We start from the raw sequence: 13,579 nt of genomic DNA on the forward strand, positions 1-13,579 counted from the left end.
AATTTATCCCTAGCACTCCTTATATAAAGCAGAAAAGGCGTGGCAAGCCGGTCTTTCACTTCACTGGCTCCTTGTAATTGATGAAAGATTACCAGGAACATGTTTTTGCAGGAAATATTTTCTAAGGCTAAATAACATTTGATGAGGGTGCGATAATAAATTACCAATCATATATCTTTGCAGCTACTCCAAATTATGAGTATTGGTTTGTCCTTCCTATGTGTTGTTTCCATAGAAGCAGAGCTTAACCTTTTAAGTGCAGATTATAAAGGCACCTAATTCAATTAAAATTAGACTTCAAGCATATCAGCACTTAATACTCAAGGGTTATTATGCGATTGGATATAGACGTCGTCGTGATTGGCAGGCAGCGTGGTTTCCATCTGAGCCAGCTGGAAAAATAGTATTGTGGTGGTAACTTTTAGGGTTTTCCTATACATTTCCCTATGTAGTCCACTAATTGCTAGGTAATTCCTCTGAAATATGGGAATCCAGCACAGAACACAGAAGACACATGCAATTAAAAGTTATTTATTGTAGGTTTTCTTTTCTGAACTGACAAAGAGGGTTTCCCAGAGATCGATAACACGACACAATGTTATACACCATTTCACAACTAGTCCCTTGTCGCTTTATTAAGAACATAGTAATTTAAAAATATCTAAATATTTACATATTAATAAAACATATATACAGAAGATTGAGACATTTTTACCTAAATATGGAATGATTTTTTTTTCTTCTCTCTAATAAACCCTATAAAAAGATTTCTGAAGAAAGTCTGAACAGTAGTCACAGTAAGTAAACACAAATGCAATCTTCCAAATTTACAAAATGTTGATTCTGTTGCTGAAGGGTTACAATACGGACACGACGGACTGGTGCCCCCTGCCCAATGCAGGCAACTCCAAGCCACGAACTAAGGAAAGACTCAAATTTTAAGGTTTGCAGTGCATATTCGATCTATTCCACAGTTTCAGAGAGAACACGGTCATTCCTAAAAGTCCACAGTAGGTGGGTGGGGAAGGGCTGGGAACCTGATTTCTCAGGTGCCAAGAGAACAAACCGCTCCTGTTGGCTTCGGTGTTATTTGTGGGCATTTGGCGACATCTGAGAAATAGGCTTTAGGATCGTTAAAAAAAGATTAAATATTTTGAAAACCACTCTTTAATAGCACTTCTGTTGAGACACTCAAAGGCCAAATAGTTTCCAAAAACCCAAAAGATGCACCTAAAATATACACAGGGAAGGGAAACACAATGGTAAAGGCTCTAGCAAGCTCTCCCTCGAATTGCAGGAAACACGCTCAAACTACCTGGTGATCGATAGATGTTGCAGGTAAGACCTTCTAGACTTTTTCCCGACATTTTTAAAGTGAATTTAGTGCTGATGAAAGGTGCAGAAGTGAAGGTTTGCATGGAGGGCTGCGTACAATTCTACCTTAGCCCCGACCTGAAAGGACCAACCCTTTCAACGTCTAAGAGGGTAGTGCAATTTCTTGATCGATTCACTCATCTTAACTGCTAAGATATTAATAGAGTACCAGTCAAAAGGTGACTTTTTTTTTAAAAATAGGTGAATATTGTCGCCAAGGGCAGTGGTTGAAAAATCACAGTGTGCAGACCCTCTTCCTGGAAATTGGCAAACTAATACATTTTGAGATTGAGGTGGTAGGGCAAGCTGGGGGGGGAAAGTGAGGGGTGAATGACCACCTCCAGCAATCTGCACTACCAAGATGCTCGAGAGCCATCCCACTAGGACCACATACGGGAGATTGTTTGAGGAATAGCTTCTCCTTGCTATAATTAGGAAACCGGGCACTGCTGGGAAGAATCCTGCTTTATTTCCTGCTAAATCCAGCGAGGACTTTTTAATCACAGCTGTGTATGACTGGTCATTGGTACCACAGCAGCCAGGAAAGGAAAAGTGGGTCTGCAGAAGCGAAGAGCTTCACCGAGTCAAACACTCATCAAGGGCCCCAGGTTCGTGATGGAGAAAGATGCCACACTGGTCCCTGGAGATGGGAAGAGTCACCCAGCTGTGTGTATTCACCTCTGCCTGGCTTACAATGAAACACTGCTGGCAAGCATACAATCACATGGAAAAATACAATCATGGAGGACAAACAGAGGCAAGAGAATGCCTTCAGAGTGGATATCCCGCTAATTAAATAATGCATTGGATACGGAGGGAAATCATCTTTAATTAAGATGAAGAACAGTGAAGCAATCTGTTGGTTTTGTTATTTGAGGTTACACGGAAAATGCATGAAAACACAAACTTGAAAGGAAAACGGTATGGATGTCCACGTCTTGTGGTACGCTGAAGTTCTTGTGCCGATCTTGCGGGAACATTATTCGAAGGAGAGGATGTTTCTATCCATTAAGAACACTGGTGCAGGATGTGAAATTCAAGCTGAAAAATCTGGGTTTGCATCTATCAGATGATCTGTTGTGGTGTCGAAAAGGTTACCTGAAGGAAGAAAAGAGTTTGAAGAAATCAGTTAAAAATATAAAAATTTAAGAAATCAGTAATTTGCAAAAAAAAAATTATTTTAAAATGATGGAAATTACATATTTGAGTTCTAACTTTAATTTGTGCTGGTGTGTACACAGGCAATGGCTGCTGAATTCCATTTAGCGTAGAGCTCAATCGGCTAAAGAAAAGCAAATTAAATAGATTTTTTTAAATACAGAATTTGCCAGCAAAGTTTTTCACACAACATATATAGTGCACCCCACTTCAGATGTAAAGCGGTGCATTAGACTTCGGCACAAACTGCACTGCGACGCTCACCCCTTTGAAGTTACAGTTCTGAAAAAGTAAAAAAAGCACCACATGAGTCTTAAACCTAGAGTATGTACTTTGGGATCTTCTTTGGAAAAAACCCCCCCACCACTCCACAACAGTCTAAATCATATGGGAGAATATATATTAAAAAAAAAAAAGGTGCACGGTATGATTATATCCTACCTTTTTTAAAGCACTTTATGAATGTGCTTTTTCTAAACAGAACAATGAAAGATGGACAGAAGAATTACAACAAGAGTGCTAAGAACACAGGGCAAATAGGAGACACACATCAATCAGCCTGAGAGGCAAATACAACCCAATGAAAAGGGAAGGCTCATACAATTATGCACTCAAAGGATAAAGATTTATATTACAATAAAGGATTTATATTTAAGGTTTCGAAAAGGTGGGGGGCTTTTTGAAGTTTCGTTTTCTTGATATTGTATTTCAAGAGAAAAGGAGACAACCTATATAGAATTGGATCGTTGCTGTTTTCTTATAATCTGTTTCTTTACCAAGAGACTGCTGTCATCTTTTCACAAAGCTGTATCACCTCTGGACCCAAGGACTGGGATGGTAGTGTTTCAGTTTCTTTTAGGGATATCAAAATTCTTTCTCATCTTGAAATTAACCCCAGTGTGGAGAAACTATACGAACTCTCAACACAGCTGTGGTCCAAAGCATAGGTGTAAGGAGGGCTCCCTCATGGTCCCGAGCTGCATATCTCTTTCAAATCCGATTTTCAAGATGAGGATTCAAGAAAAGGGTGTTGCAGCTGGCTCACATTTGTTTCCGCATGCAGAACTTATAGGTAATGCCTTCCTTTTTTTGAAATACAAAATCCAGATGCTTCGTGTAAATTGTAGACCAAAATAAGATGAGCCTTTTCGTAATACCAACTTATATAGAAAGACTTTAAAAGCTGTCCCATCTTCATCCTGATAAAGATCCATCTCACGCTTTCCAGGTTCCTGTATCACCGAGAAACTAATCAGTCTTTCCACTTAGACCACAGCAATTACCCCTAGAGCTGTCTGATCTGCCTCAGCTCAGGTCTGGACACAGCCTTCAGCTTTTGGTAGGTGCAAAAGCTGGAACTGCGGAAGAGCTGAGCTTTGATAACATTTGTTAGAGACAATTCTGCTATTATTCTCTTGAGATTTATCTGTCAATGCACCAAAGTTCGCAGCAAGTTGAACTGCCACAGTTCTTCCAATTTACTTTAAACACCCTTCAATCAACAGCTTTTAAAGCAAAGGCCCTCTTAGCGCTGAGGGTGATTTTAAAATGGGAGCATGATTTCTGCTCAGAAGTGCTAAAATATAATTGGGAAAAAATACCTTCCTTAGTTTTATGAGGATGTTCCAGCTGCATTTTTTTTACAAGGTTTTTGAGTTCCAAAAGAGGGTTTTGAAAACAAAACACCCCCTGCTCTCCTCAAAGTCGAAGACTTTGCTAATTGTGGGCACGGAGGGAGCAGGTTCAAACCCGTCTGTAGGCACCTATACGAATTAACTGCACGGGGAGCCCAGTCCTGCCAGCACCAAAGGAGCGATGCCTCCAAACACGACCTTAGCTGATCTGACCTTCTCTCTGGAAGCAGCCCTCTTCCCACCAATGATGAAGAGAGCTGAGAGCAACCACACTTCTGACTGAGGTGTCTCGAATGAAGAGTCAGCCATAGACTGTGATCCAAAAATGCATAGGCTGAGGCATTTCACCATCACTAGTCCACATATACCCTGATCTTCATAATGTCGCCAGTCTCACAAGCAGGGCTGACTGAGCAGGAAAGGCAGATTAAAGGCGGCTGAATTTTCCCTTTTTTTTGGCACCAACGCTTACCATGGATTCAAATCATTCACTCTGGGTGCTTTTGCTTCACAAGTTTGTTCAATTCTTGAAGACCAAGAGAGCAACCATCTGATGTCTGTCATAGATCGCTTCCGTACCCCAGCTCTTCCCCCCATCCAGTCTCCTGCAAGACCCCGCCTCAAGCAGTGCAATTCAGTCTGGTTTTATTCCACCAACACACCAGGTTAACCACTGATCACAGAATCCTTTAGGTTGGAAAAGACCCTGAAGATGATCGAGTGCAACCATAAACCTAACACTGCCACTAAACCATGTCCCCAAGTGCTATGTCTACACGTCTTTTAAATACCTCCAGGGATGGTGACTCAACCACTTCCCTGGGCAGCCTGTTCCAGTACTTGATAACCCTTTCAGTGAAGAAGTTTTTCTTAATATCCAACCTAAACCTCCCCTGTCGCAACTTGAGGCTGTGATTTATCTGATATTAGCTGTCCTCTGCAATCGAGGCCCATTGCGCCAGGCACTGCACAAATACACAGTCAGAGAGACTCTTTCCCGAAGATTTTTCAAGCTAAACAGAGAAGACAGCTGAATAAATCACACAAAGTCTCTCTTCAAAGAATCTGTCAGTAACAACCCTTTATAAAACCAGCTGTACTAAGACAGGGAGAGACCCCTGTAAAAGTTATATTCTACCTCTTTTGCTACAGTCCTTGATAGAAAGTATCTGTATTTTGTCTCTCTATCATAATTACTGTCATTATACTGTCTGTATATCACTTTAAATCATTTGTTTCCAAGAACAGTATGATATTACATGGATACGTACTACAAAGCAGCACTCGCACACATATAATAATGGGTGTGAGTCAACGCTTGGCTTACAGACTGTGAGCATCGCCTCCCCCACCAATGCAAATTGAAGTGTGGTTTATTTAGCCGTCCTTCCACAGATAGTACAGAGAAGTATACATTGCAAACAAATATTTCAGCTCAAAAACTGCATGCATGGATGCTCAAAGGTGTATGAGCAAGCAGACCGCAATGGTGATCTGCTGTGGAGTGGAAAGGGAGTCATCTTCGCTACCCCAACTGTCTCAGCGCACTCATTTCCATCAGTGACGTACAACACGAGTAATAACTACAGAAACTGAGCTCAAAGAAAAGCACAGCAATCCGATAATTCTGTTCCTTAATACGATTAGCAGAGCAATGAAAAGATAACACCACGTCGCATTAGCAACCTTTATTAGGGTCCTCTTGCAATGGAATTGCTTCCCTCCCTGATAAAAGAAACGAACAGGATGTCACTTGGAAGAGACCTTTCAAACCAGAGCTTCCTGCATCTATTATCACACCCGTACCCTGAAATATTATTCAGCGGCTGGCCAAGAAAGCAGCACGGCAGCTCGCAGTCAGCGCATGCTCCCAGCCCCCACTGGGTCCATGCCAGAACAAGACTATAGCTGCTTGTCCTCCCAACTGCTTCGCTGGTCCTATTCCTTAGTAACTGCACGTGCTCCGACAGCGGGATTTCAACCGACAGCGCTCCACGGCTGGCAGCTGCTGCTCTGGCACACAGCAGCAGTGTGTGAAAGCTCCTTCTCCAGCCCTTACGCAAGACAGATTTGGAAGCCCTTGCACAAAAGACAGATGCTGCGATGGTACTAGTACTCTCCCGTCCACCCCATAGCCTCCAGGTACCGTGCCACGCGCTCAGCAACCCAGTATCAGCCCTGTCCTGTTCTTCACAGCAACAGCATCGCTGATCTCCAACCACCCTTTGTTGTTACACCTTAGAAAAACGGTGAAAATGCACCATAATGCATAACCCTATTTGTCTGCTCAAGATCTTCCCTCCTTTTAATTTGGCTTCGGGGATAACAGGCAGCATCTTGGTGAAATTACAGGGGAATGACTCTCTAATGCAGGGAAATGACCATCACCCCAGTCTCTGGCCCCACTGGATTTTCAGAAGATGGCGGCTCAGCTCCTACCATCAGGGCACCTATTGATGGACTGACTCTTAATGAGAGGGTGCTTCAAATTTCAGTCTCAGCCTGTCTTGATTTCAACACCATGCACAACAGCGTGCAAAAAATCTTATTTCCTAGTCCACACAACTGCATAGCTAAGCTGCTGTTTAGCAAGGGTCAGGCTTTTAAGGCAGGGTGGCTGCACTTCAAGAAAAAGTAAACCAACACTTAACTAGCACACAAGTAAGTATCTCTGCAATCCTTCTGAGAACCCAAGATATTATTGCTAATGCCTTGGACAACTAAGCAGATGCTACAACACAAATTATTGTGTTTGTCCCTACCAATAACTCTGTTAAGAATTCAAAAAAACTCCCAGAAATACCGGGGATGAGCACAAGTCCCTATCTGGCATAAGAAGGGTAACTTACTGGCCTTATTAGCTTAGCTGCTACCATGAACCTTGAGGTTTTATGAATATGAAATAGAGGGGGAAACTGTAAGATTCTGATGCATTTGTTTTTTAATACAGGCCATTCAAAACTTAAGATAGCTGGGTCCTGTGTGCAATTACCCGACTGTATATGGCATGCCAGGATTATTGAAAACTGCTTCTGTGCCATAAACAAACACACAACACACACTGGAAGCTGATAAAAATTTTAATGCATTTTACCTGTTTGTAGTAGAGAAATGTCCGGCTTCTCATCACAGTCAGTTGCCTCTGCTGATTACAAATATAAACAAGAAATCTCATTACTTTTACTGAATATGGGAATGCGATTAAAAAGCTACATACTGTAGAGTGATTTTGCATTTTCTATCTACTTTCCTCAGCTGCAATTTGCTATTGCTCAGTTAAAAACTCGCTGCTTGGAGGGAAAGGTCATATAATAAAAATGCAAACTTAGAAGAGCGTGTTGGGTATTAAAAAGCAGCTGTGCCAGCAATGGGATGGAGTAACACTTGCTCTTTTTAAGGTTTCAGGATATCCGGATGATAAAAGGAGTTGTGATTATTTGATAAAATCATGTAAGAAAAGTCCCCAGCGGTTCTTGGAGGAAGAGCCTCTCAGGCTGGTACTCCACCCTCCAGCAGCTGCTGCCATCATCTGACACCTACGGGGTAAGGGTGAATACCCCCACTTCTGCACCCAAACTTCCCGTGACCACAAGCAAGCTCATTTGGCGGAGGACAGATTTAGTAGGGCAAAATGTCTTCAAAGATGCAGGTGGGCACCCAGCGTAATTAAAGAAGCATGTAACCACACAGGTACGCAGGCAATTACAGTGTATGTATACACACGTGCTTTCAACCCACAGCTTATGCAAGATCATTTGACTTAATTTAGCCCACGGTGAAGGAAGGCTAAAAGCCTAATTTGTTCATCTCTTACTTGCCACAGGCCAAGGGTATGCATAAAGATAGCTAATTTGGCTCAGCAGATGTGCAGTGACTTGTTAGACCGTAGTACCCTGGAGTGTGCACGTGAACCCCGAGTAAGTTATAGGCGTCTAAGAGGAAATCGGTGCCTAACCTACACAAGCCCCATTCAAAATCCTATTACTTTTGCCTTTTGGCACTTCAGCATGATATTTACGGCCTTTAAAACAAGATCTTTAAGAGCACTTCAGCAAACTAGGTGTGGTCATAAAGGACTAGCCCCTTACATTGTACGCGGTCAGAGTGGTGGACATACATCTACTCACATCCATGCACTGCACTATACCCACAGGGATCAAATCTGACCGAGGCTACAGATGCACTGAGCAACTTGGCTCAGCTCCCACTTGAAACTAAGCTAACTGGCCTGGTCATCTTTATCATGGCTCTACACACAAGGATGTTGAGTTGTTGCCTTTATGATGACACTGTAAGAAGAACTAATCTAGCTCCTGATCTATGTCGGTTTCCTAACATAGATCGATCAACCTTGGCTACCCATCCCTGGACCACGAGGCTGCTCTATCTCCCACATGCATGGATGTCAGTTGAGTTTTTAGCTATATGTTCTCTACTCAGTTCTGCAAAATTAACTGAACTAAAGAAAACAGAAACAAACTAAAAACCCTACTACTAAGCAGCTTTCCTCCCACAGAAGGTTTAAATGAAGAGCCCTGACAAGTACATGACACAGACCTGCAAGTGACTCCATGCCTTGAATCGATACCTTTTTCCGCTTTCTGTGAGAAGGTGGCACACGGGGCAGAAACAAATTAAGTGCTTGGTACAGCTTACTGTGAAAATCTTTAATTTTGGAAGGAACAGGTAGTTCAATAAATGGGAAGAGGTTACCTAGGCTGGTTTGAATCTGGACAGGACTCCCAGTGATGGAAGGACTGGATGTGCCAGGGAGGAGACAGCACGGTGAAATGAGCAGCTGAGAAACAGCCAACAGGATATGCACAGCTTAAAAAAATATCTGGAATGACAGTCTGAGGCCAACTTCTAGCTATGTTATGAAGAACTACATGCATGCACCAAGTGATTCTGCAGCACAGCTACTCAGCATACAAGAGACAAAGCTGTAACTGGCCCCTTGGATTGAAGGGACCCAAGCTACGAAAATGGGGGAAACCAGATGTGAGTGCTGGCACAAAGGGCTGGAAAGCCTTCCCTCCATCAATACCAGGGTTGGTGCCAACGAGGCTGTCCACGCAAGTGATAGGTTTTCTGGAAATCTCAGCAGTGACTCTTGAAGTAGCTCTAGAGATGCAGTTACCTTTCCGCCCAGCTGCTCTTCTTACACCTGGTTAAAATTGAACTCGGAGGAAGGGAGTAATACAGAAAGAAACAAATGGAGGCTAGGAATTACCTCACTTTCAGAAGATAAGGACTTGAGCCTCCAACTTTGCAGACCCAGCTTTGTTGGTAACAAAGTTACCTGGCCATTTTAATCTGGGGCAAGACTGATAGATGAGGTCCAGGCTCTCCACCAATTGTTTCAGTCCCATTCCTCATGCCAACATGAACATTTATACTGTCACCAAGATCAGGTCTAGTTAAAAACTGACAACATCGCCACGTGAATGCTTGTGCCAGCATCAGAAAGGGAGTGGGAGCAAGGCAGATGCCCGGAGAGCCTACTCACTCTTCTCCGCAGCTGCCCGAATTTGTTTTATGAAACTGGACGCGTAAGCGCAGCTCCAGGTGAAGTATGACACAAAGGCATGACAAACACCTCGACCTCCTAACATGGATGTAAACCACCAGCTTCTCACATGTCATTCCAAGCAGGAAAGAAGGTTTGCCTTTGACAACCGCACCCAGAGACTGCCAGCCAAACTTTGTCTTGTGCCAGCTTGCAAGACAGGGCAAGCAGGAATAGATCCTACTGTGGGAATTTGGAGCCTCTTTTCTGTCCTTTGCTTAGAGCTCAGTAGCTTTTGCAAAACAATCCTGGTAGTCATTTCCTTAGAAAGTCCTCCCCTCCTTCCAAAAATTGTTGAGCTTCTGATATACGTTTGTCTCTCAAGTGTCCACCTGCTGGTCTGCTCCTTGGACAGAAGTACCTGTATGCTTAGGGCTGGGAAGATGAATGCAGCAGTTACTCATTTTAATATTACTACCTTTATCTAAGATACTGGCCACAAAAGCACTGTACCACATGTTGGACTTGCAGCCCACATCCTTCCTGGCCCTGTGTGTATGGCTAAGCAAAAAATCAACCTGATCTCTCACAACATGTAGATATGGTATCAAAAACACAAACCAGGGAAATCAGAAGGATGAAGAGAAATAGAAAGAAAAAAACCCCCTCATGCGAAACAATGGAAGCAGCAGTTTGAACAAGGATGTGGGAGAAAAGGTGTATTTACAGAAAAAAAGGTAAGCATTTTTTTCTTCCTTTGTTCCCACTATTTCACACTGCAACAAGGTAATGTTAATTTTAAACAACAATTCAAGGATGAAGCGTCCTGGCATGTAATTTATTTAAATTAGACTTGCCTGAGAAATTTCAGCATGTTTTCTAACATTGCCATATTTTCCTTTTCGGAGTAGGGCAATCAAAAGCTTCCAGGTTACGCGCAAGGTAATCACTTTGCACGAACAGCTCTTACCCTGTGTACTTCGGGAGTATTACTCATACAGTATCAGCTTTCCTGCCTATGCAATGGACAGCCGCTAGAGAATAATGGCTTACAGGCTCTTCAGAACATAAAAAGGGAGGAAGAACTTACTGAGAGAGATGTGTGGCCCCTGACCTAGTACTTATTAATGGATGAAGAGTTTAGTAATCAAAAGGCTTGGATGCTACGTCTGGCACAGAGGTGACACGAACAGCGAGTCAGTTCCTTCTGATTTTACCCGTTTTAAGATCTCTACAGTAATGGTCGACTGTCTCCCTCTGTGCTGCCACTGGCAAGGCCACTAGCCACCTACCCCTATTCTCTTTTGCAGAGTGAAAAGACCACACCGTGGGAAACCCGCCACCGTAAATTACAAGGCAATTTGCATTGTAATTCACTCTGCTTTAAGAGAGGAAACCTATGCACATGCCTTTTCCTTTGACTTCTTCCCTTCCAGGGCCACTTTGCATCCCATCCCAGCAGCCAAAAAGGTTCAGCTTCTCTACTGGGAGAAGACAGATCCAGCACTATGAAGCCATACCCCAGTATGCTGTGCTGTTGGCATGAAATGGAACCAGTAGTCAAGGCTGAAGAATATTATAATACTCTTTAATTTTAATTGTAACATCTGTTTGTAACATTAACCTCGCAGTCTTTTCTCCCTTTTGTGACAGCCAACTTGTGAAATTTTGAAAAGACTGAACAAGGCCAATAAAAATTTAATGGCAGTGACAGCTTTAGTCTTAGATCTAACAAATAAAAAAAACTTACCCAAGTCTCAGATCTCAGGCAATAATATAAAAGAACTAAGAAAAAGCCAAAGCAAAATAAATAAATTAAAAAATAATATTTCCAGCTATGAAAAATATTGTCACTGACTCAGAACTTAAATGAATTTTTATTTGGCTTAGGGTAACAACCTTTCAAAATCTACACAGGGGAACTATTTTCTAGAAAGCAGAATTTTTAAGTGTTTTTTTGATTAGCTTTCCAAGTAGGGAGCTTTTCCGTCCCTAATTCTAGGAGATGAGCCAAACATGATAAATAAGGTTGAAGCTGGGCAGCATCTATGATCCAGTGATCATGATTTTATTTAATTTGGAAACACTCAGGAGAGTACACCCTACAGAAAGAGGTACAAAAAGCAGATCCCCACCACTCATTTGCTAGAATTCTCTGAAATTATTAATATCACTGAAAGCTAGAGCAGGATTTACACTATCAGACTGAAATAATGTTTCACAGGATGAAGTGGAGAGGGCTGCTCATGAATGCAGTGTCTTACTGCCTGGTTTGAAATTAAAAACTAATCAGAGAATGTACTGAATGGCTCAGGGGAAGGCAAGCAGGATGGAAAGCCTGTCCCTCCTCTCTTAAATACTTCTGTTGTTAAAATTTAGCCCAACTCAGTGGTGACTAAAAAGTTGTCTTGTAGATTTTGTAAAATAAATGGATCACCTTAAGCTTTCTCCATATAAAGCCTGCACATTATGACAAACCAGAAACCAATGTAGATAAATCAGTGCGATCAGGCAGCAGGGAGACATGTTGGCTCACAATGTCTCAGGTGAATTTAGCTTAACACTGGCTCAGATTTGTTCTTTGGGCACCTTAGTCTCTACCCACAAACTTAGCCGGCATGTTTCAGGGAGCAAGTGGAGACAAAACTAAGACAATGACCTGGGAGCATGGACATGAGTACACCTGCTTGGGAGGGCTCAGCCTCTGCTCCACTGGCCACACACAGACTCGAAATGCTCAAGAGCTCAGCTGGAAGAGTGATGAGTCCCACATCTCAGTGGCTGTGATTTCGGTAGTTTTCAGATTCTTAAAAGCTAAGTCTTGCAACATGGAGTCCTGGGACACCTTCTCCCCATAGCAGATCAAACCTCCCTCCATGCCTGCCCTCCCCTCCCGTTTTGGTCTCTGTAAGTAACACACAGCTTTAACAATTTTGGTATGGCTTCACAGTGAATAGTTAAAATGGGCATAGTTCCCACACAACTAGTTTTGTATCAGGATAAAGCTGCCGAGGGCTGTGAGACTATGCTAGCAAACATTGCAACATCCTTTCCTCAGTCCTATAGACCTCCCCAGGCACCAGCCATCGTTGGAAACAAAACATGGGACTAGATGGATCTGTCGCCTACTCAGCTCTACACGTCTCCTGTCAGAAGCTCATGGTTGTAACATAGAAGTACTGACAAATCTTATTTCAACAAGATGAAGATGTTACTGCAACCAGCTGTATGCTCCTGCCTCCCTGCTGCTATCTCCTGCTTTGCTGTCACAAAGGCGGTAGAGACTTCTCATGTGCTTCAGCGCAAGGTCAGGTTGGGTTAGCTTCAGCCACCAGTGGAGATGGTAGTTGGCACTAAGATGCAGATGGCCACAGTGGTGTATTCAATCACTCCTCCAGATCAAAAAGAGCATGCCTCCCTGTGGCCTCATGTCAGAGAGAAACCGGTACACTTCAGGGAATGGCCAGTAAACTAAACAACACAAAGAAGAGCTTTTCTACCAGTCTAGGTACTGTTTACTTTTTTTCAGCAAACAAATCTGAGGGGCTGATAGGTACATTGCTGCTCGCTACTCATCCACATACCGGTTAACAAGTTACCTTCCCTCTGCAGGCAGACAGCTATCAGAGCCTATCTCACTCAGTCACACTATATTCAGCTTCACTTATTTTTCTTCACAGCCTTGCTGGCTTAGAGACAATATCCTCTGCTTAGATTCTCCCACCCTGAGAAAGGCCCAGAGATGGAGGTGGCCCCATTTGAAAGGCAAGAGCTGAACGTCATTGTCATTTTAATTAATATCCTGCAGAGGCACGAAGAAAAGCAAATAAAAAGGGATGAAAGAAAATAAAAATCAAAACAAAATTAGGTCAATCCTCTTTCCCAAGGGATCTTCTGCAGACAG

General features: G+C 42.7%; 1 protein-coding gene across 4 annotated transcripts in view; it reads right to left on the reverse strand.

Annotated features, from left to right (window-relative positions):
- Positions 1–515: 515 nt before the first annotated feature.
- BEND7 (BEN domain containing 7) overlaps positions 516–13,579 on the reverse strand; it is a 49,397-nt gene continuing 36,333 nt past the window's right edge. Inside the window, exons 8-9 of one of the 4 annotated variants that reach the window (XM_049814128.1) lie at positions 7,261–7,311; positions 516–2,472 (exon numbers count right to left, since the gene is read on the reverse strand). In XM_049814128.1, coding sequence (XP_049670085.1) covers positions 2,411–2,472; positions 7,261–7,311 — 113 coding nt within the window. In that variant the 3' untranslated portion in view covers positions 516–2,410. Of the gene's footprint in view, positions 2,473–7,260; positions 7,312–8,021; positions 10,111–13,579 lie in introns of those variants that run through there. The other 3 variants (XM_049814129.1, XM_049814126.1, XM_049814125.1) reach the window with 3 other exon arrangements.

The sequence above is a fragment of the Accipiter gentilis genome, chromosome 11, assembly GCF_929443795.1.
Source record: "Accipiter gentilis chromosome 11, bAccGen1.1, whole genome shotgun sequence".
Classification (NCBI taxonomy): Eukaryota; Metazoa; Chordata; class Aves; order Accipitriformes; family Accipitridae; genus Astur; species Astur gentilis.